At 34.2% G+C, this 24,091-nt stretch overlaps 1 protein-coding gene across 1 annotated transcript in view; it reads right to left on the bottom strand.

The window, feature by feature from the left end:
* Nucleotides 1-24,091, bottom strand: part of Dync2h1 (dynein cytoplasmic 2 heavy chain 1) — a 374,205-nt gene that overhangs the window by 266,617 nt on the left and 83,497 nt on the right. Inside the window, 6 exon segments of the mRNA XM_047518130.1 lie at nt 365-449; nt 2,755-2,897; nt 4,493-4,606; nt 7,661-7,769; nt 8,287-8,535; nt 9,690-9,820. Coding sequence (XP_047374086.1) covers nt 365-449; nt 2,755-2,897; nt 4,493-4,606; nt 7,661-7,769; nt 8,287-8,535; nt 9,690-9,820 — 831 coding nt within the window.

Below are 24,091 nucleotides of genomic sequence, written 5' to 3'. Positions count from 1 at the left end.
CCTACCAATCTTTTCCTCTTCACCTAGTGCTCTACTATTTACACATCCTATATTTTAGCCTTTTAGGCTATTCATAGTTCCATAAAAATGCCTGTATTACTTCTCTAAGCCTTTTCCAATATTATAATTAAGAAAATCTTGTGTCCATACTCAAAGAAATTCATAAAATTTTTCTGGGTTTAAATTGAGTTCTATGATATGTCTAAAGATAAGCTACTATCAAAAGTTTAGATTACTAATCAAGGACTCTAAAAATATAATTGGAACCTTCAGACTACTCAGTCAAAAAAATAATGGATATACAACAGAAAAATGACATTTCATAAATAAAAATCAGATAAAATTGGTTTCATCAAAATACTACCTGAATTTTTTTTCTTTTCTTCTTTTCCTTTTTTGTCACTATATTTCTCTTCACCATCCATTTCACTGAATAGCATTTCAGGTATCTAAAACATATACAACAATTTTTTAAAACTTAGAAGTCAGGGCTTAGGGTAGAGTGCATGCCTAGTTGTGAGAAGCCCTGGGTGCAATCCCCAGCACCACCAAAAAAAGTTTTAAAAAAATTAAAACTCAAATCAGTATGAAATAGTTTAAGTATGCCCAATATCAAAGGTTAAGAACCTTGAACAACAACACCAAAAATAAAACAGTATCAACTGCATTTTTTTGCTTTATAGACAAAGAGAAAAAAACATATCTTTAGAAGTCATTATTTACTACACATTGCAACACGTATCAACCATTAATTGCAAACTAATGGCACACAGGGAAAAGTTCCAACACCTAAAAATGATTAGACAGTACGAAATAAAAGGTATTAAAATTTGGGTTGAATTTAAAACTACCATTTATGATCATAAAAGTAATAAAAATGTTTTATTTGGCATCAAGATAATAAAATGCCTTCATGGCACAACGGGGTACCAAAGATTCTTAGCTTCATAAGTAAGAAATAAAGTGAATGAAAATAACTTCATATTTAATAACCAATAATTTCATAAATAATGATTCTAAAACTTTTTTCTAACTATGGCTGAGTTTTTTACCCCTATCACAAATAAGCAAATAAAGTTTTATAAACAGATATCCTATTATTAAGGAAAATGGGAAAACTCAGTAAGAATACTACTTTAGAATATACAAAGGAAAATAGTTTTCTAGAGAAAAATATAAAGGCTCTGAAATATCAAGAAAAATAGCTTGAATTTCTTCCACAGGTATGGTGGACATTAACAGCAAAAAGAAACACAAGTAACTCATGTAATTAAGCAAAAAAAAAAAAAACCCTCATTTTTTAAAATTTCTTAGACTGAATTAAAAAAAAAAAAAACATAAGCCAAAGATCCCCTATTTAACATAGTGTTTAAAAGTTGTCACTTTTCTTGAGCCAGAGAGTTATGTTTTTTCTCAACCATCTTCACTGATTTCTGACAAAATAGTTAAACATCTATGAGAATATTTTACTACTGACTCCTCACTTTGTTATACCTTATTAGAACCTATGAGCAAATCCTATTGTTTCTACTACAAAACATATCCAAAATCCCAACTACTTCTTACACCTCCCCACTAGATCTATAGCTCAAGCCACCATTTTCTTTCACCTAGATTACTATAATAGTTTATAACTGCTTCTACCTCTGTTTCCTATAGTCTACTTTCAACCCAGAAATCAGAGTAATTCTATTAAAACATGAGTCAGAATATTTTTTGCTCAAAAACTTCTAAATAGTAAGTTCTCAAGAAAACCTAAAAATCCTTATGGCTTACAAAACCCTACCCTAACTGGTCTCTTACTTCTCTGTTATCATCTCCTACTACTTTCCCCAGTATCACTCTGCTCCAGGTAAACAGGCTTCTTGCTGATCCTAAAAATCATCAGGAATGTGCTCATCTCAAAAATCTTTATCTAGAAAGCTTTCTCCAATTTTGTGACAAGAATGAAAAAACTCCATAAGGGCAGGAATCTTTGTTTCCTCCCGTCTGCTGTATCTTCAGTATATAGAACATTACTTCTTCTTAATGAATGCCTCTATTCATGTGGTGTCCTCAGATTAAAATACCTCTCCTCTCCTTTATCTACTTATTTAAACATAACTAAAATACCATCTCACCTATAAAACTTTATCTATTACCTCATATTACAATATTCAGTGAATCACAACAGGCATTTCTATCTGTATTTCCATTATCATCTGTATAATTTCTATTAGAATCTACTATAATCTGTATATCTATTATAAAAATAAAGAAACGAATGATTGGAAATAGTCAAAGAATGATGCTAAAAATTATTTACGTAAGTAAAGCACCTTAAGACTCTTCTTAGCAAAGCTTAAGACTACGAGCTTACACTTTAAAAATCCCTCTCCAATGTATAGCACAACAATGATACATTTCTTTAAAAAAAAAAAAAGGATTAAAATTTTAATTGGTAAAATTCTTGTTTTTTTTTTTTTAATTCTAGGCTAGCTTACAATAAGCTAAAAAATTAAAGGCATAAAAATTTAAAGTATAATTATCTTTATGGTCCTTAATTAAATACATAATCCTCAACCTAAAATTCTATACTCAGCTGAACTATAAATAAAAGAATAAAGAGAAAACAGATATTTTTAAACATGACAGAAATGGTCAGTGCCACAATAAAGCTAATGTTAAAAGCAAAACCAAAGAGGAGCTGTAAAATCAATAATTTCAAAAAGAAAATGAGTATTTTTTCTTTTCATGTGTAAATGTTAAACTTACTTTCTTCATACTGCTATCTGACCAACCCTCCATCCACAACACCTGGCATTTCTTATGCAGAGCTGGATTACTTTCACAGTTTATTATGAAGTTTAAATTTGCAGAATCCATTATCAAGACAATATGTAAATTTTGCTGAATTCCTGAAAAATATATAAGAAAATTAATCACAGTCCATTACAAGAATAACAGAATCAGAAATTCTATATATACGAATTCTATATGATCTAGTTCATGAGATTGAAATTTCCTGAAATGTTATATTAGGAGCTGTTTGTCTTTTTTGGGGGGAAAGATGGGTACTGGGGATTGAACTCAGGGGCACTTGACCACTGAGTCACATCCCCAGTCCTATTTTGTATTTTACTTAGGGACAGGGCCTCACTGAGTGACTTAGTGCCTCACTTTTGCTGAGACTGGCTTTGAACTCAAAATCCTCCTGCCTCAGCCTCCTGAGTCACTGGGATTATAGGAGTGTGCCACCGTGCCTGGCTAGCAACTGTTTTTCTTAAAAAACAAAGAAATAATACCATGGTACAAAATTCGGTTAAAAAATACTTGTAAGGACTGGGGATATAGCTCAGTTGGTAGAGTGCTTGCTTTTCAAGCACAAGGCCTGGGGTTCAATTCCTAGCACTGAAAAAAAAAAAAATAATATATATATATACTTGGAAGTGTGCATATTTGTGTGTAATCCACAGCTGCCCAAAAAAGGAAGAAAGAAAGAGAGAGAGAGAGAGAGAGAGTAAGGGAAGGAGAAGAAAAGAAAATAAAGATTCAGGAAGATATCCTTGAAGGACAGAATTATAGTAATAGTAATGACTGGATGGTGTGATTATGCCCTCAGTTTTTATTTCAATTTCAGATTTCTACAGTACACATAAAACTGCTTCTGTATTAATAAAAGGATGCTAACCCACAAAAAGGGAGGGCAGAGAGAGAAAGGGTAGAAGTCCACTGGATTTTACTAAGGGAAATGAGGGGAAGGGAGGGAGGAGGGGAATAGGAAAGGCAGTAGAAAGAATCAGACATAACTTTTCTATCCTTGTATATGAACACATGACCAGGGTAACTCCATATCATGTACAAGTACAAGAAAAGGATCCTAATTAAAATAAATTATATTCCATGTATATACAATATGTCAAAATAAACTCTAATGTCATGTATATCTAAAAAGAACAAACTTTAAAAATTTAAAAATTTAAATTAAAAAAACTATAAAGTCTGACACAATCTAAATATTCAATTGCTTTCTAGGACTGGAGATTCTAAAGTAACAATAATTTTACCACCTGAAAACAAAGTAAGACTTGTGTGACTCAGCACCATATATAACCAGAGGAATGAGAAGTTATGCTCCACTTGTGTACAATGTGTCAAAATGCATTCTACTATCAAAAACAAACAAACAAACTATAAAACTAGTGTAAGAAAGCCCAAAACATTGTGATTTACCCTAGGATGTCACTTGGATACTTTTGAAAAAATGCCAAATTCTTTAAAAAGAAAAAAAAAAGTAAGGAAAATATTCCAAAGAAATATTCACCTTTGCTAAAATTTTCATCAATCGCCTTTGCTAAAATTGGGCTAAGGTGATTTAATCACAGGCTAGACTATATATTATTATGTGTTAATTTCTAAAAGCTCCAGAAAAAAAGAAAAAGGTATAAATTAAATGATATTTATTTCATCTGAAACAGAATTTGAATTGATAAATGAATTCTATGTCACTTACTATATGTGAAGTAATTGAAGACAGGTCCAAAAAAACCATCCTGTGAAGCTTGATCCTTAAGAGGCAATAGCAAGGGCTCTAATTCTTCAAGAGTATAAAGTCCAGGAACTTCACCTACAGAAAAATATTAGATTTCTTTTTCACTTTGGTAGCAACACACTAATTCAAAACACATTTTACATACACAGTGCTTTTCAATTTTTGTATTAAATAATCAGTCCTTATTGGATCCTTCCTTCCAAAAATATATAAACCCTTTCACATCTACATGACTCTAAACCTACATCTATAACCTTCATTTGATCAAATTCTAACTCCTAATCAAGTCATTCCAGAGAGTTCTTAGGCTAAGAATTGGTCTCAGTGGTAGAGCACTTGCCTAGCATGTGCCAGGCCCCTTGGACTGATCCCTAGCACCTCCAAGGGGGGGGGGGGCGGGGAGGACAAGCAAAGGAGACATAATCTAGCCATCTATTCGTCTTTTGGGGTTTTTTCCCCTTCTCACTCGTAAGACCTTGTTTTCCTAAATGTTTGTAAATACAACAAAATATTTCCCTTTCTAGAATGTATACCTACCTAGTTCTGTGCCTCTTATCCTTCCTTAAATGACTGTTTATGCTTCAAGATTCTACTTCATCAACTGCTATGCCCATATGCCTTTCCTATTTAGCCAAATGCTAAGACCTTTTCTCTCTCTCATGTGCTATCAAAACATACCACTGTTTAGCATTTATCACATTATTCAGTAATGAATTACTTTCCTCTCCCACTTAATTACTCTAATTCTCAAAGGACAAATATCTTAAAACATTCAATATTAAACCCTGGGGAATTCTTACTATATATCCAGAACATTAATATTTGTTAGATAAATGAATTAATGAACTTATACTAGAAATCAAGGGACCTATTCCATGGTCTTCTAACAGGCAATAGAATAATGAAAGGCAAATCAAAGTTGCTTAACACTGTAAGCAGGCCCGGACCATACTTAAAAAATATTTATTAAACCAGTAACTCACAAGAAACGAAGATTAAGTAAAAATTCCTTTCTACACAACCAAAGTATTACATTCATGAAGGGCCCATCACAATCCAATTCCAACTTTTCTTTGGATTCAACTAAAAGGCACCAGATCACCTGCTACTCAAAAAGCTTATACATATACTCACACTCATATACACATAAGTCTGTTTTATATGTTGTTCTTTAAATTTCAGTCATGACAGAATACTTTTTTTGGGGGGGTGCGGGGGGACAGGGATTAAACTCAGGGGCACTTGACCACTGAGCCACATCCCCAGACCTATTTCGTATTTTATTTAGACACAGGGTCTCATTGAGTTGCTTAGTGCCTTGATTTTGCTGAGGCTGGTTTTGAACTGGAGATCCTCCTGCCTCAGTGTCCTGAGCTGCTGGGATTACAAGTGTGCACCAGCACACCCAGCAACAGAATACTTTTGATGCCTTTAATTCAGCAAAGACTACCAGCTTATCTACTTCCATATCATACACTTTAGGGAATAAGAAATTGAAATAGGAAAAAAAGAGAGAAGGATTTATTGAATACTTTTTCTAAAAAGAAACTGCCAAAATTTAATTTGTCATTTTTGCAGCTATACCTTGATAAGAAAAATCAATTTATCAACCAGGCAAGGTGGTGCATGCCTGTAACAATACCTACAGCTTGGGAGGCTAAGCCAGGAGAATTGCAAATTCAAAGTCAGCCTCAGCAACTTAGCAAGGCCTTAAGCAACTCAGGGAGGCCCTGTCTCAAAATAAAAAGTAAAAAAGGGCTTGGAATGTGACTCAGTAGTAAAGTGTCCCTGGATTCAATTCCACCCCCCCACAAAATAATTAGAACAATTTATCTTAAAACAATAAAACTATAATATTTGGGTTAGTGTTTAACTATATGTTTATTCCTCCTCTCTCTCTCTCTCTCTCTCTCTCTCACACACACACATACACATACACACACACACACACACACACACACACACACACACAGTGTATCTGGTCTATCAGTTTATATCAGTCAAATGAACACAACAAGGTCTCCAACTAGCAAGGTTAAACAACATGCAGGAATGTGGGGTTTTCTTGTTGTTTTGATGTGGCTGCCTCACTGTAGTAGGCTGATTAAATGGTACGACAGTTTTGTATTGTATCTCAAGAGAAAGTGATTCAAGTCAGGAATACAAAATGAAAACAATGATTTTCAAACAAAAATCTTAAAAATTATGGTAAATATTCCTACAACCTATAAAATTCTGTAAATATAGAAATTCCATTTAGTTCTACATTTCAATGAAGTATTTATTTTAATAAAGTAGTCTTAAATGATATTTATTATATAAATGCATATTGTAAATGCATTCTCCCCTTTTTTCTTAAAAGTAATTTTAATTTCTTCTTTTAAAAAGTAAGATGACTTAATGCTGTACATTTTTAAATGTTCATAAGTGCTTATTATTTTTGTTAACTACCATCCATAGCCTATTTTTCTATTGAGTCACTGGTCTCTTTCCTATTAACATGTAAGATATTCTTATATAAAAAAAAAGTGAGATTACTTACAAATAGTAAATAGTAGCTGATATATTTTACTCAACTAAAGAAACAGACTATGCATTGTTTCAGATTAATGAATAGTGATATATTCCAGATATATATGAAATGCAGACACTAACATATAGATATCTGCAGTATTTCATATATATGGAATACACCTATATTTAAGTCTATACTAAGTTCATACCATAATTATTCAACTGGACCACTACTGATAGAAGTTCTATCAAACTTTTCGTGATTACAAATCATACTACATGCTTCCTTACATACTATTCATTCTATTTCTATGGGTTAAATTTCTACAAAAAACAATGCTGCATGAAAGGGTACAGCACATTTTTAATAAGTACTAGTAGATAACTTTCCTAAAGGTTAGAACATATAATAACACACTGAAGGAACAGGAAAGGCCAATTTTTCTGTAATTCATTAATATTCAATATTACCAATAACTTTTATATAATTCCTACGTTATTCATTTTATAAAAATGGCATTTCTCCATTCTGTTGCCACAAGCATATTTAATCCTATATCACCTTATTAAAACATCACTACTTTTATTTTATCTGAATAGAAACCATTCACTTACCTGAAGACAAAAGGCTATTGATCATCTCCAAAAATGTAGGATGTACAAACTGATAATCCTCAAGAAGTAAAACAACCTGTTGTGCTTCAATTCCTGCTAGATTCAGCACCTGCAAAATAAACAAACAAAACACATTTTTTTAGTACTCTTTATGTATTTTGGCACAGTTAAAAATTATTACTCTATGTAAAGTATGTCATATCATGCATTCATATTTGAGTAATCAAAATTAATTCGAACTTTAGCCATATAGCTTGAATAGTAAAATGAACCCACAAATAAATACTAGTTGAGAGAAAACTTAATCTTTTTAGAGCTAGAACATTAAATCAGAAAGTAAGAGATCACTTTTATATGTACCCACATATTTCCTCTATAAATTCCATCATTTTTGTTGTTATTCATATCCATCTAACATCCTGTATGACCTATAAATCCCAAAAAGAATCTCTTAAATCTGTATACATAAGAATGTAATTTTTCTAATATTTATGGAAAAAACAATCATCAAAAATAAAAATAAATACTATGTTATATATCAGAGGCATAAAGATGATAGAAGTAATTTAGAAAAATAACTAATATGATTAAAAACCCAACAAAGCAAAGGATCATGAGCAACTTACATATTTAAGATCATTTGTGAACTGCTTCAATCCATATCCTCTGGAAATTTTTGGAGAAAATAGCACTGCTCCATGCATATGACTGACTAAAGAAGTGATGGTCCGACGTCCCACACCACTGCGTCCTGCTAACAGAAGTGAACCTCCAGGGAAACTCAGTACTCTATCTATCCTAGACATGTACTCCAGGACTTCTTGGAAAAGTAAAATATCTAAATTCTGGTTATCTCGTCCATAATGAAGAAGACCCTTTCAAAAAACCAAAGAAGAATATTTCATAATATAAATACTAATTACATAATAAAAATGCTAATTATCTAGATTAAAATATTATTTTGATACATTCAAGAAGAGGGGAAAGTAACTACACACCAATATTTTAACTATTCAGTAATCCTTCTTTCTAGGTACATTCTAAGAAAAAACTTGTAATATGTCAAAAAAGTTCAAGGGTTCACAAAAATCAGCTACCCTTAGACATTAATTAATACACTAGGAAAAAGTACATGGGATACTTAACTAAAAAACTAAAAAATGCTCAAATTTTATCAGTTGTAATAAATCAATGAACATGGACTATGAAACAGTCTCAGAACTCTAGAAACCTAGGGCCTACAAATGTTTTTGTGAACATTTGCTCTTTTGTACTACTTGGGAATGACTCAAAAGCCCACATGGGTATCATGTCCTGCTACAGACTGAGCAAAAGAGTATAAAAAGAGAGAAAAGACAATTAGACCTCACATACAACTTTCAATATTCAATATTCTCAAATATTGCAGTATCAATTCCAGGCAAATCAATCAGTTTACCAGACCATGACAAAGAAACTTCCTGACATCAAATCCATACTAACTTTCAATGTTCAAAACTGTTTCTTCTTTATTATAGCTAAATAGAAACAAAGCAAACAAGGATAGCAAATAAGAAAGAAATATGGAAAGAAAAAGAAACTCTGTAGGCAGTGTTACTCCAAGTTTCAAAGGACAAGGAGCAGCAATATCATGTGTGAGACTGTTAAAAATTGGATTCTCTGGGCCTCACCTACTGTGTTTGCCTCTCTAGAGATGGAACCCAGGAATCTGCATATTTTTTTACTCTTCCAGGTGATTCAGATACTTGCTAAAGTTTAACAATCACTGCCATGGGATGATTTCCCAATTACTGTTAAGCTTCATTAATATTTCTAATAAACATCTTCTTGCAAAATATATCTTAGCAATTTTACAAGGATCTATATAAAGTACATCTGCTTCCAGTTATGTTAAATTCCAAAAGAGCAGAACTAGTTTTGTCTATTCTATGATTTGATATCTCTATGACCTCAAAATGTTTTCAATAAATATTTTTAAATAACAGTAATCATAACAAATCTTATTTCAAATTAATGATGCATATTATACCTTTTTAATAACATCCTTGAGATCTGCAGAGTTTAGTTTTCCAAGTGGTTTTCCATGTGGAGGTAATGGTTGTCCTAGGGCTGCCCTTGTTCCTAAATTTTGTCGGGCTCCCCATGTAACATAGAAACTATCTGTTAGAAATAAAAGATATGCTGCTTTACATGCATTAGTAGTAACTGGGGAATCAATAATATATTGCTTATTAAATTATTTTTAGTTTAGTCCAAATAAGATTATCTCCAGAAATAAAAATATAAACTATATTAAATATATTAAGATAATTAATTGGAAGACCAATAAAATCAGTTAAGATACAAAGACTTTAAATTTAACACCAAACTCTGAAAACTAGCTGACTGTATCTTTGTTCTATATTCTTCCTCTACCTGTTCCCCAAAATGAACTGGCTTTCATCTAACTTACCCCTCTTTCCCCCTGTCTATTCTCAGTTTGTCTCATTTTCCTCCTTCTTCAGAATCACCACATAAAAATTATAAATTAGACAGAGCACAGTGATGCATGCCTGCAATCCCAGTGACTTGGGAGACTGAGGAAAAGGGATCCCAAGTTTAAGCTAGCCTCAGCAATTTACCAAGGCTGTCAGCAACTTAGCGAGACCCTGTCTCAAAAAAATAAAATAAAAAATGCCTGGGGTAAAGTGGTAAAGTACCCTTGGGTTCAATCCCTGGTTCAAAAAAATTTACTAAAAATAATACATAAAATTGATAAAACAATCTCAAAAATCTCTTGAGAAAGAACACTGATTTGTTAATATTTTCAAGAATGCTTATTGCTAAAATTTTTAAAAATCAAATTTTAATTAGAAAACAAAAATCCCCAAACTTCCCTTAAATTCATCTAGCACATTATTCAGGGTACCATATAAGGAAAATCTACTCAACATTCTATTGAAACTTTCCCTCCCCAACTGCTTTGTAGGATGATTCCATCATATACCCTCCTTGACACATGCCCACTTCTACCATCTCCTAAAGTAATGACCATTATACCTTCCCTACACCAACACTACTTCATGTTCTTCTTGCCTTTACCTTCACATTTCACATATTTTTTTCTATCTGAAAAGACCACCATACTTAACCACATATTTGGGAACAACAGCAAAGCTCTAATCTCCAAATACAAAACTTGGCAGTCATTACCTGGATAAGAACTTTTCCAATTTCCTTGAGGTCTTTCCTCCTTTTAACACTACTGCTTTTCAGTTTTCTGCTTATCGCTGATAGTTATTTTGCCCCAAGATCTGAATTCAGTGTTCTGTTCTTTTAATTCTAAAGAATTCTATATATTTACTTACCTTTTTCAGTGGATTGAGCTGTCAACTATTTACATACCCAAAAAGCCACTCATTACATATTTCATCACAGGTTTCCAAAGTTCTAGTCTAGTCTCGTGTTTGCAATTATTAACAGATATATAATTCACACATTCACTTAACATTTATCTACTGAGCACCTGTTGACACATTGTACTTCCTGCTTGATACACAGTGAATAAGACAGACATGATTTCTATCCTCATATTTGATAAAGTCTATGTAGATTTACAAAAGATTAAATTAAAGCTTAGAAATATTCAAAAATGTAAAATGGATATTTTTAAATAACCATAATTATTTATAATAACTACATTATATTCACATCTCATCATTTCTCATAGGAGCTACTACAATAGCCTTCTACCCTTTATCTCTCCTACAAGTCTCTGCCCCTCAAATATATCCTCACAGCTATAAGACAAAAATAAAAACTGTGCCATACCAGTGCAATATCAATTTCAGACTCCCTTTAAAAAAAAAAAGGAAGGAAGAAAGAAACTTCAGACTCCTAATAAAGGCCCTTTTGCAATCTCGCTTCACTACTGCTTAAATTTCCTATCTCCCTCCACATTCTATAATAGTTATCTCAAGGCTTGGCTTCTTTGCATTTTTTTCCCTCTCCTGGATTGTCCTTCACCTCTTCCTCATTCATCATATTCATCCTTTAAAATCCAGTTTGACAAATCCTTCACAATCTCAAGAATCAAAGAGACACAACAAAATATGACTGAATGACTTCAACACGTATCTCTCACCAATCAATGTATCTTCAAAAAAAAAAACTAAATAAAGAAGCTTATAGAACTAGAAAATACAATTAATAATTTAGACATATATATATGTAGAATATTTCATTCATCAATGACTAAATATACTTTCTTCTCAGCAGCACATGGATTATTCTCTAAATAGACCATATCTTAGGCCACAAAGCAACATTTAGGAAATACAAAAAAAAAAAAAAAAAGAAATACCTTGCATTTTATTAGATCATAATGGAATAAAATTAGAAATTAATGATAAAATAAAAAACAGAAACTACTCTAACACCTGGAAACTAAAAAATACACTACTGAATGATCAATGGATACCTGATGAACTCAGGGATGAAATTAGTACTTAAAAGTAAATGAGAATAGCGATGCAACATATCAAAATCTCTGGAACACTATGAAGGCATTACTAAAAGGAAAGTTCATTGTATTGCGTTCATTCATTAAAAGAATACAAAATCACCAAATAACTTATTTATACCTCAAAGTCCTAGAAAAAGAAGAACAAATCAACACCAAAAGCAGAAGACATGAAATAATAAAAAAGAGAGCTAGAATTAATGAATTTTTTTGGCTTATAAACTTATTTTTATAGTTTGTTGGAATCAGAATTTAAATATGATCCACAAATTGAAATTAGTTGAAATGCCTCTTAAGTCTCTTTTAATACATAGATTATGCTCCATTATGCACACTTTTTCCTTAAATTTTGTCATAGAAACTAGATCATTTGTAGGGTTTTTTTTTAAGTTTTTTTAATTTGTTCTAATTGGTTGTACATGACAGTACAATGCATTTTGACATATTATATACAAATGGAGCATAACTTCTCATTCCTCTGGCTATACATGATGCTGAGTCGTATCAGTAGTGTAATCATACATGTATATAGGGTAATAATGTCTGTCTCATATTAAAAAGTTAGTTTACCATGATCAAGTGAGGTTCATTCCAGGGATGCAAGGTTGGTTAAACATATGGAAATCAATATATATAATTCACCACATCAATAGAAAAATTGAAAGAATTCCCTCTAAAAACTGCAACAAGACAAGTATGCCCTCTTTCACCACTCCTATTCAACATAATCCTTGAAACTCTATCCAGAGCAATTAGACAAGCGAAAAAAATTAAAGGGATACGAGTAGGAAAAGAGCTCAAACTATTCCTATTTGCCAACAACATGATTCTGTGTTTAGAAGACTCAAAAAACTCCACCAGAACTCATAAACGAATTGAGAACTCTAGGACTCATAAACAAATTCAGCAAAGAAGCAGGGTATAAAATCAATTGCATTCCTCTACAACAAGAAGTATCAGTTGAAAGAGAAATCAAGAAAACTATCCCATTCAAAATAGCCTCAAAAAAAAAAAAAAAAAAAAAATACTGAGCACAGCGCTTGGACTCGGAGCAACCACTGGGGTTCCGGGCGGCTGCCTGAGGAGGAGCTGCGTGGTGAGCTGTTTAGACTCAGAGTAATTGCTTCTGAAAACCGGGGGGTTGCCCGGAGGAAGAGGAGAAGCGCGGCAGGTCACTTGGTCTAGGAGTGACTGCATCAGAGCCACAGGCAGTTGCCAGAGAAGGAGCTGCATCAAGAGCTGTTTGGACTCAGAACAACCGCTTCTGAACACCGGGGGGTTGCCCGGAGGAAGAGAAGCGCGGTGGGTCGCTTGGTCTAGGAGTGACTGCATCAGAGCCACAGGCGGTTGCCAGAGGAGGAGCTGCGTGGCGAGCTGTTTGAACTCAGAACGACCACTCCTGAACACCGGTGGCCTGCCTGGACGAGGAACGTGGTGGGTCACTTGGTCTCGGAGCCACCGCTCCTGAACACCCGGGAGGCTACCCCGTGGGGGAGGAGGAGGAACAGGGCGGGTCACTTGGGCTTGGAGTGACTGCCTAGGGCTACGGGAGGTTGGCGGGAGGAGGAGACGCAAAGTGAGTTGCTTGGACTCCTAGTGACTGCGTCAGAAACCGGGGTGCTGTCCGGTGGAGGAGGTGTGTGGCGGGTCTCTGGGTATCAGAGCTATTGTACAGGGCTCCAGGTGGCGGTTCAGAGGAGGGGCCGCATAGCCAGGTGATTAGGTGCAGAGTAGGGTCCCAGGAGCTAGATGGCTTCTTGCTGGAAGAGTCACACAGAGACACGCCTAGGGGCGGAATGAAGTTTCCAGGACTGCGGGCAGATTATCTGGGAGAAGCAGCCTAAGGAGACTCGCCTGCGGAGGGTGAGGCTCCCAGGCCCAGGAGGTAGGTCCGGGCCCCTGGGAACGTTGCAGAGGAAGACAGTCCAGCCCAGGCGGTAGTTGTAGATTGAGGGGAACCTCTAGGAGGGGAACTGACCAGCGAGACGTTCCCACCGAGTGAGTCTTCCCTACCGGGAGAGGTTTTCCCACAGGGACGGTAAAACCAGAGACACAGGCACAAACAGGACTTGCCTCGGCCCACAGCCTAGTTCCCCATTGGATGACCATTGGTCAACAAGTGGAGACACCTCTGACCACTAGCAGGGAATATACGCCACCTGAGGGTCACCACCCTAGAGAGGCAGCTTCTTCGTGGAGCTCCGCATTATCAACTTCCTCCAAGACTTCAGGCTACTGAAGAATAAGAGGGGATATACTAGCAATCTTCAGGGACATTATAAGTCGATACAGGAAATCTGCAATATCTTAAGGACCCACTGATTCCTGAACAATATGAGAAAACAAGGGAAGAAAATGCCCCAAACAAATCTAGATGGTACATCAATAGAATCCAACAACAGCATGGCAGAAGAAATGACAGAAAGGGAGTTCAGAAGGTACATAATTAAAATGATTAGGGAAGCAAACAATGAGATGAAAGAGCAAATGCAGGCATTGAATGATCGCACCAATCGACAGTTAACAGAGCAAATTCAGGAAGCAAAAGATCATTTCAATAAAGAGTTAGAGATATTGAAAAAAAAACAAACAGAAATCCTTGAAATGAAGGAAACAATAAACCAAATTAAGAACTCCATAGAAAGCATAACCAATAGGATAGAACACCTGGAAGACAGAACTTCAGATATTGAAGACAAAATATTTAACCTCGAAAACAAAGTCGAACAAACAGAGAAGATGGTAAGAAATCATGAACAGAATATCCAAGAACCATGGGATATCATGAAAAGGCCAAATTTGAGAATTATTGGGATTGAGGAAGGCTTAGAGAAACAAACCAAAGGAATGAACAATCTATTCAATGAAATAATATCAGAAAATTTCCCAAATCTGAAGAATGAAATGGAAAATCAAGTTCAAGAGGCTTATAGGACTCCAAATACACAAAATTACAACAGACCCACACCAAGGCACATTATAATGAAAATACCTAACATACAAAATAAAGACAGCATTTTAAAGGCTGGGAGAGAAAAGAACCAAATTACAATCAGGGGGAAGCCAATACGGATATCAGCAGATTTTTCAATCCAGACCCTAAAAGCTAGAAGGGCCTGGAACAACATTTTTCAAGCTCTGAAAGAAAATGGATGCCAACCAAGAATCTTATACCCAGCAAAGCTTACCTTCAAATTTGACGATGAAATAAAATCTTTCCATGATAAAAAAAAGCTAAAAGAATTTACAAAAAGAAAGCCAGCATTACAGAACATTCTCAGCAAAATATTTCATGAGGAAGAAATAAAAAACAAAGAAGCAAATCAGCAAAGGGAGGAATTATCCTAAAGGAACTGTCAAATAAAGGAGGAACCAAGATGTGTCAAAAACGAAATAAATAAATAAATAAAATTTTAAAAATGAACCAAATGACCGGGAATACAAATCATATCTCAATAATAACCCTGAATGTTAATGGCCTGAATTCATCAATCAAAAGACATAGACTGGCGGATTGGATTAAAAAGAAAGATCCAACAATATGTTGCCTGCAAGAGACTCACCTCATAGAAAGAGATACCCATAGACTAAAGGTGAAAGGATGGGGAAAAACATACCATGCACATGGACTCAGCAAAAAAGCTGGAGTATCCATCCTCATTTCAGATAATGTGGACTTCAAGCCAATGTCAATCAGAAGGGATAAGGAAGGACATTTCATACTGCTTAAGGGAAGCATAAATCAGCAAGATATAACAATCATAAACATCTATGCCCCAAACAGTGGCTCATCCATGTATGTTAAACAAATCCTTCTCAATTTTAGAAACCAAATAGACCATAACACAATAATGCTAGGTGATTTTAACACGCCTCTCTCACCACTGGACAGATCTTCCAAACAAAAATTGAACAAAGAAACCATAGATCTCAATAACACAATCAATAATTTAGACTTAACAGACATTTATAGAATATACCATCCAACCAAGAGCGAATACACTTTCTTCTCAGCAGCACATGGATCCTTCTCTAAAATAGACCATATATTATGCCACAAAGCTAATGTCAGCAAATACAAGAAGATAGAGACACTACCTTGTATTCTATCAGATCATAATGGATTGAAGTTACAAATTAATGAAAGAGTAAAAAACAGAAACTACTCCAACACCTGGAGATTAAACAATATGCTATTATATGATGAATGGATAACAGAAGATATTAGGAAGGAAATTAAAAAATTCTTAGAGGTAAACGAGAACAAAGAAACATCATATCAAAATCTCTGGGACACTATGAAAGCGGTACTTAGAGGAAGATTTATTTCATGGAGCGCATTTAATAAAAGAAGTAAAACTCAAAAAATAAACAACCTAACACTACAGCTCAAAGCCCTAGAAAAAGAAGAACAGACCAACACCAAAAGTAGTAGAAGACAGGAAATACTCAAACTCAGCTGAAATCAACGAAATTGAAACAAAAGAAACAATACAAAAAATTGACAAAATAAATAGTTGGTTCTTCGAACAAATAAACAAAATTGATAAACCTTTAGCCACACTAACAAAGAGAAGACGAGAGAAAACCCAAATCACTAAAATTCGGAATGAACAAGGAAATATCACAACAGACACGACTGAAATACAAAACATAATTAGAAGCTATTTTGAAAATCTATACTCCAACAAAACAGAAAACCTCGAAGAAATCAACAAATTTCTAGAGACATATGAATTGCCTAAACTAAACGAGGAGGACAAACACAATTTAAATAGACCAATTTCAAGTAATGAAATAGAAGAAGTCATCAAAAGCCTACCAACAAAGAAAAGTCCAGGACCAGATGGGTTCTCAGCCGAGTTCTACAAAACTTTTAAAGAAGAGCTCATTCCAATACTTCTCAAAGTATTCCATAAAATAGAAGAGGAGGGAACCCTCCCAAACTCATTCTATGAAGCCAATATTACCCTGATACCTAAACCAGACAGAGACACATCGAGGAAAGAATATTTCAGACCAATATCCTTAATGAACATCGACGCAAAAATTCTCAACAAAATTTTAGCAAATCGCATACAAAAACATATTAAAAAGATAGTGCACCATGATCAAGTGGGTTTCATCCCAGGGATGCAAGGTTGGTTCAACATCAGGAAATCAATAAATGTCATTCACCATATCAATAGACTTAAAGTCAAGAATCACATGATTATTTCGATAGATGCAGAAAAAGTATTTGATAAAATACAGCACCCCTTCATGCTCAAAACACTAGAAAAAATAGGGATAGTGGGAACATTCCTTAACATTGTAAAGGCCATCTACGCTAAGCCCATGGCTAATATTATTCTAAATGGTGAAAAACTGAAAGCATTCCCTCTAAAAACTGGAACAAGGCAGGGATGCCCTCTTTCACCACTTCTTTTCAATATCGTCCTTGAGACTCTAGCCAGAGCAATTAGACAGACCAAAGAAATTAAAGGGATATGAATAGGAAAAGAAGAACTCAAACTATCCCTATTTGCTGATGATATGATTGTATACTTAGAGGAACCAGGAAATTCCACCAGAAAACTGTTAGATCTCATAAGTGAATTCAGTAAAGTAGCGGGATATAAGATCAATGCACACAAATCTAAGGCATTTCTATACATAAGCGATGAATCTTCAGAAAGAGAAATTAGGAAAACTACCCCATTCACAATAGCTTCGAAAAAAATAAAATACTAGGGAATCAATCTCACAAAAGAGGTGAAAGAACTCCACAATGAGAACTACAGAACACTAAAGAAAGAAATTAAAGAAAACTTTAGAAGATGGAAAGATCTCCCATGTTCTTGGATAGGAAGAATTAATATTGTCAAAATGGCCATACTACCAAAAGTGCTATACAGATTCAATGCAATTCCAATTAAAATCCCAATGATGTACCTTGCAGAAATAGAGCAAGAAATTATGAAATTCATCTGGAAGAATAAAAAACCCAGAATAGCTAAAGCAATCCTTGGCAGAAAGAGTGAAGCAGGGGGTATCGCAATACCAGATCTTCAACTCTACTACAAAGCAATAGTAACAAAAATGGCATGGTATTGGTACCAAAATAGAAAGGTGGATCAATGGTACAGAATGGAGGACATGGACACAAACTCAAATAAATACAATTTTCTCATACTAGACAAAGGGGCCAAAAATATGCAATGGAGAAAAGATAGCCTCTTCAACAAATGGTGCTGGGAGAATTGGAAATCCATATGCAACAGAATGAAACTAAACCCATATCTCTCACCATGCATGAAACTAAACTCAAAATGGATTAAGGATCTCGGAATCAGACCAGAGACCTTGCATCTTATAGAAGAAAAAGTAGGTCCAGAGCTTCAACATGTCAGCTTAGGACCAGACTTCCTCAACACGACTCCAATAGCACAAGAAATAAAAGCAAGAATTAATAACTGGGATAGATTCAAACTAAAAAGCTTTCTCTCAGCAAAGGAAACTATCAGCAATGCAAAGAAAGAGCCTACAGAGTGGGAGAAAATCTTTGCCAATCATACTTCAGATAGAGCGCTAATCTCCAGAATCTATAAAGAACTCAAAAAACTCTACACCAAGAATGCAAGTAATCCAATTGACAAATGGGCTAAGGAAATGAATAGACACTTCACAGAAGATCATCTACAAGCAATCAACAAACATATGGAAAAATGTTCAACATCTCTAGTAATAAGAGAAATGCAAATCAAAACCACCCTAAGATTCCATCTCACCCCAATTAGAATGGCGATTATCAAGAATACAAGCAACAACAGGTGTTGGCGAGGATGTGGGGAGAAAGGTATACTCATACATTGCTGGTGGGGCTGCAAATTAGTGCAGCCACTCTGGAAAGCAGAATGGAGACTCCTTAGAAAACTTGGAATGGAACCACCATTTGACCCAGCTATCCCACTCCTTGGCCTATACCCAAAGGATTTAAAATCAGCATATTACAGAGATACAGCCACATCAATGTTCATAGCTGCTCAGTTCACAAAAGCCAGATTGTGGAACCAACCTAGATGTCCTTCAATTGATGAATGGATAAAGAAAATGTGGTATATATATATACAATGGAATATTACTCTGCCATAAAGAATGATAAAATTATGGCATTTGGAAGCAAATGGATGAAACTGGAAAATATCATGTTAAGTGAGATAAGCCAATCTCAAAAAACCAAAGGAAGAATGATATCGCTAATAAGTGGATGAGGACACATAATGTGGGGTGGGAAGAGTTAGTATTAGGTTTAGAGTTAGGTTTAGGGAGGGGGGCAAGAATGGAGGAAGGAAGGACTGTATAGAGGGAAAAGAGGGGTGGGAGGGGTGGGGGGAAGGGAAAAAATAAGAGAATGAATCAAACATTACCCTATGTAAATTTATGATTACACAAATGGTATGCCTTTACGCCATGTACAAATAGAGAAACAACATGTATCCCATTTGTGTACAATAATAAAAAAAAAAAAACTAATAAAAGAGGCAAAAGACCTCTACAATGAAAAACAAAGAAAAGTAAAGAAAGAAATTGCAAAGAACCCAGGAAGTGAAAAGATCTTAGATAGGCATGTTCTTAGATAGGTAGCAATAGCATTGCCAAAATGGCCATACTACCAAAAGTGCAATACAGATTTAATGTAATTCCTATTAAAATTCCAATGTCATTCTTCATAGAAATACAAAAACAGACAAGAAATTCATTGGGAAAAATAAGAGGCCCAGAATAGCCAAAGCAATTCTTAACGAGAAAATTGAAGCAGGTAGCATCACAATACCAGACCTTAAATTAAAATACAGAGCAGTAGTAAAAAACAGCATGGTATTAGGACCAAAATAGAATAGAAGACACAGAGACAAACCCACATAAATACAGTTATTCATACTAGACAAAGGCACCATTAAACATACATTGGAGAAAAGATAACCTTTTCAATGAATGGTGCTGGAAAAACTGGAAATCCATATGTATCAGAGATAATTTGAAACCCTATCTCACACCCTGCACAAAACTCAACTCAAAGTAGATCAAGGACCTAAGCATTAGACCAGAGACCCTGCACTTGAAGAAAATGTAGGTCCACCTTTTCATCATATCGGCTTAGGAACCTACTTCCTCAATAAGACTCCTAAAGAGCAAGAATTAAAATCAAGTATGAATAAATGGGATAGATTCAAACTAAAAAGCTTCTTCACAGCAAAGGAAATAATCAAGAACACGAAGGAGCCTACAGAATGAGAGAAAATCTTTACCACCTGCACCTCAAATAGAGTGTTAATCTGCAGGATATACAAAGAATTCAAAAACCTTAACAATCATACAAAAAAAACCAAATAACCCAATCAATAAGGGGGCAAAGGAACTAAACAAGCACTTAACAGAAGAAATATGAATGTTCAATAAATATATGAAAAAATGTTCAACATCTCTAGCAATTAGAGAAACGCAAATTAAAACTACTCAGATTTCATCTCACTCTATTCATAATGGCAATTATCAAGAATACAAGTAACAAAAAATGTTGGAGAGGATGTGGGGGAAAAAGGTACACTCATACATTGCTGGTGGGACTGCAAATTGGTACAACCATTATGGAAAGCAGTATGGAGATTTCTTAGAAAACTTGGAACGGAACTTCCATTTGACCCAGTTATCCCACTCCTGGGTCTATACCCAAAGGACTTAAAAGCAGCATCCTACAGTGACACAGTCACATCCAATACTTAGAGCAGCTCAATTCACAATAGCCAAGGTAAAGGACGCTAGATATCCTTCAATGGATAAATGGATAAAGAAAATGTGGTGCATATACACAATGGAATATTACTCCATCATTACAAAGAATGACTTTATAACATCTGCCAGAAAAATTGATGGATCTGGGGATTGGATTTGAATAATCCAAACCAAAAATAAACAAAGCTCCAATGTTCTCTCTGATAAGTGGATGCTAACACCCAATAAGGGAGTGAGGGTAAGAACAGAAGTCCATTGGATTAGACAAAGAGGAATGAGGGAGGGGAATAGGAAGGACAGTAGAATCAGACATAACTTTCCTGTCCTTATATTTGAATATATGACCAGGTTAACTCTGCATCATGTACAGCCACAAGAATAGGATCCTACTTACAATAAGTTATACTCCATGTATAAAAAATATGCCAAAATACATTCTACCGTCATGTATATCTAAATAGAACAAATGCAAATCAATAAATAAAATCCAGTATGACCACTTATCATTACTCAAAAACAATTTAAAACTGAGGTATATAACAAAACATGCAGAGAACTTGTACAATGAAAAATATACAGCACTGATGAAAAAAGCAAAGGATATCTAAATAAATGGAGAGACATACCTTGTTCATGAATTGGAAGACTCTACATAAAGATGTCAATTTTCCCCAAATCAATATAAAAATTTAATACAATACCTAACAAAATCTAAGGAACACTTCTCATATACACATAAGATCATTCTAAAATTTACAAAAATAGGCAAAAAAAACTAAAGTAGCTAAAACAATCTTAAGAAATATAAAGCAGGAGAAATCAGTCTGAATGATTTCAAGATATTTAGTAGCTATAAGTAATTAAGACATTGTGGTTAAGAACAAACACACATCAATGGAATAGAACAGAGAATCCAGAAATAAACCCAAATTGCTAATTTGTGACAAAGGCAATAAAGTAATTCAGGCAGAAAGCCTTTTCAATAAAGGATGCTAGAGCAAATGGTCATCTATAGGCCAAAAAAAAAGAATCTGAGCTAAGTCTCACTCCTTAAATACATAAACTAACTCAAAATGGTTTACTGATTCAGATTTAAAATATAAAAACATTTATGAAAAAACACAGAGACAGTGTTTAAGATCTAGGACTAGAAAAAGAAATCTTAAACTTGATACCAAAGGATCATTAAAAAGAAAAATTGAAAGGTTAGACTTAACAAAATTAAAAATTTTGTATCTGTGAAAGATCATTTTAAGAAGATGCAGGGACAAGCTACAAAGTAGGGAAATATATTTGTAAACAAAAGACTAGTATCTATAAATAAGTATTCTCAAAACTGAACAGTAAAAAAAATCCAATTAGAAAATAGCCAAAAAACCATAAATAGTTCATCAAACAGAATAGATAGATGGCAAATAAGCACATGAGAAGATGTTAAACTTTACTAGCCACTCACAAATGTAAATTAAGTACTTAGTTCTCAGAATGGCTGAAATAAAAAAGTGACAATACCAAATGGTTGTAAGAATATAGAGCAACTAGATAACTCTTATATTGCTGACAGGAACATAAAATGATACTTGTGCTCTAGAAAACAGGTTGGTAGTTACCTTAAAAACGAAGCATTACCATACACAACATGGGAATTGCTTTCCTGAGCTTTTATCACGAAAAAACAAAAATGTATGTACATATGGGCTGGGGTTGTAGTGCAATGGTAGAGCACTTGCCTACCACGCATGAGGCACTGGGTACAATCCTCTGCATCACATTAAAAATAAAATTAAAAAAGTATTGTGTCCATCTGCAACTAAAAATATTTTTTTTTAAATCTTGTACATATATGCTTATAGAAACTTTACTCCTAATACACAAAAACTGAAAACACCTAGATGTCCTTCAATAGATGAATGGTTAAAGAAATAGTGTAACATTCATAAAATGGAATATCAACTCATCAATAAAAAAAGGAACAACCTGCTAAAATATCCAACTTTTGTATATCTCCAGAGAATTTTGTTGAGTGAAGATAACATTTTTAAATTGACAAAATTGAAGAACAGATTAGTGATTTCTAAAGGGAAGAAGGCTATAAAAAGGAAACACAGCAAATGCTTGTGGTAACAATGTAAATGTATCTGGGTTTGGGGAGGATTTTTGTTGTTGTTGTAGTTTTCTTTTTTAAGTCTGGAGATGAACCCAGGGGTTCATACGTGGTAGGCAAGCACTCTACCACTGAGCTATATCCCCAATCCTTTTTTTCTTTTTTTTTTTTTGAACAGGGTTTTGCTATTGTTCTAGGCTTGAACTTGAGATACTTTTCTATATCTTAACTACACTGATGTCAATATCCTGATTGTGATATTAGAATCTATCCAGGTGTTACCACTGGAGAAACTCAAGTAAAACTTCCATGTGCTATTTCTGTATTAATTCTTACAACTGAATGTGAATCTACAATTATCTCAATTTTCTTTTCATTTAAAACGTTTCAATATAAATTTCTCAAAAAAGAATGTACTTAGCTCTTCTATAAATCTGAAATGTTGGCTCCATGCCAAACATATTCACAAAAGTAATATTACTTAAGCCAAGCTCTATTGCAATTACCACTTTAACAACCTATTGCCACAGATTTTCATAGCGTCTAAACATACTATCAATAGTTACCACCATAAACAGATTTTCATATCTATTTCTGCCACTTGATTGTAAGTTTCTTGAGGATAAGATATATCTAGTGTATTTTTGTGTCCAAAATTAAATTTTTCTTAATAAACTAACATTTTACTATGTGAAAATCCTGTGTGCCTAGATCTAAGATGTCAAGAATGTATTTAAAAAATTTTTAAAACCTTCACTGAAGAGAAGAGCAAAAATTTTTTAAAAGTCTTACACAGGGAACTATAAAAATTATCAAACATTAGAGAATTTAGACATCCAGTAAAGTATCAATACTATCTAATGATCAAAGCACACACCGCTTTCTTTGCAAGAAAAGAAAAAAGAAACAAAGTTCATGAAACAAAGTTCATTTAAGAAACAAAGTCCATGAAAGCTACAGGCCATAATGACATAAACTCTTACTCAAATTCAAACTAAATCTGAACTGTTATTAGGCTTCTCTCAACATTTTATCTTGCCTTAGGTTCCCT

Source organism: Sciurus carolinensis, chromosome 11 (assembly GCF_902686445.1).
Source record: "Sciurus carolinensis chromosome 11, mSciCar1.2, whole genome shotgun sequence".
NCBI lineage: Eukaryota > Metazoa > Chordata > Mammalia > Rodentia > Sciuridae > Sciurus > Sciurus carolinensis.
Note: the sequence above shows the minus strand (reverse complement) of the source record. Positions and strands in the feature narration are given on the sequence as shown.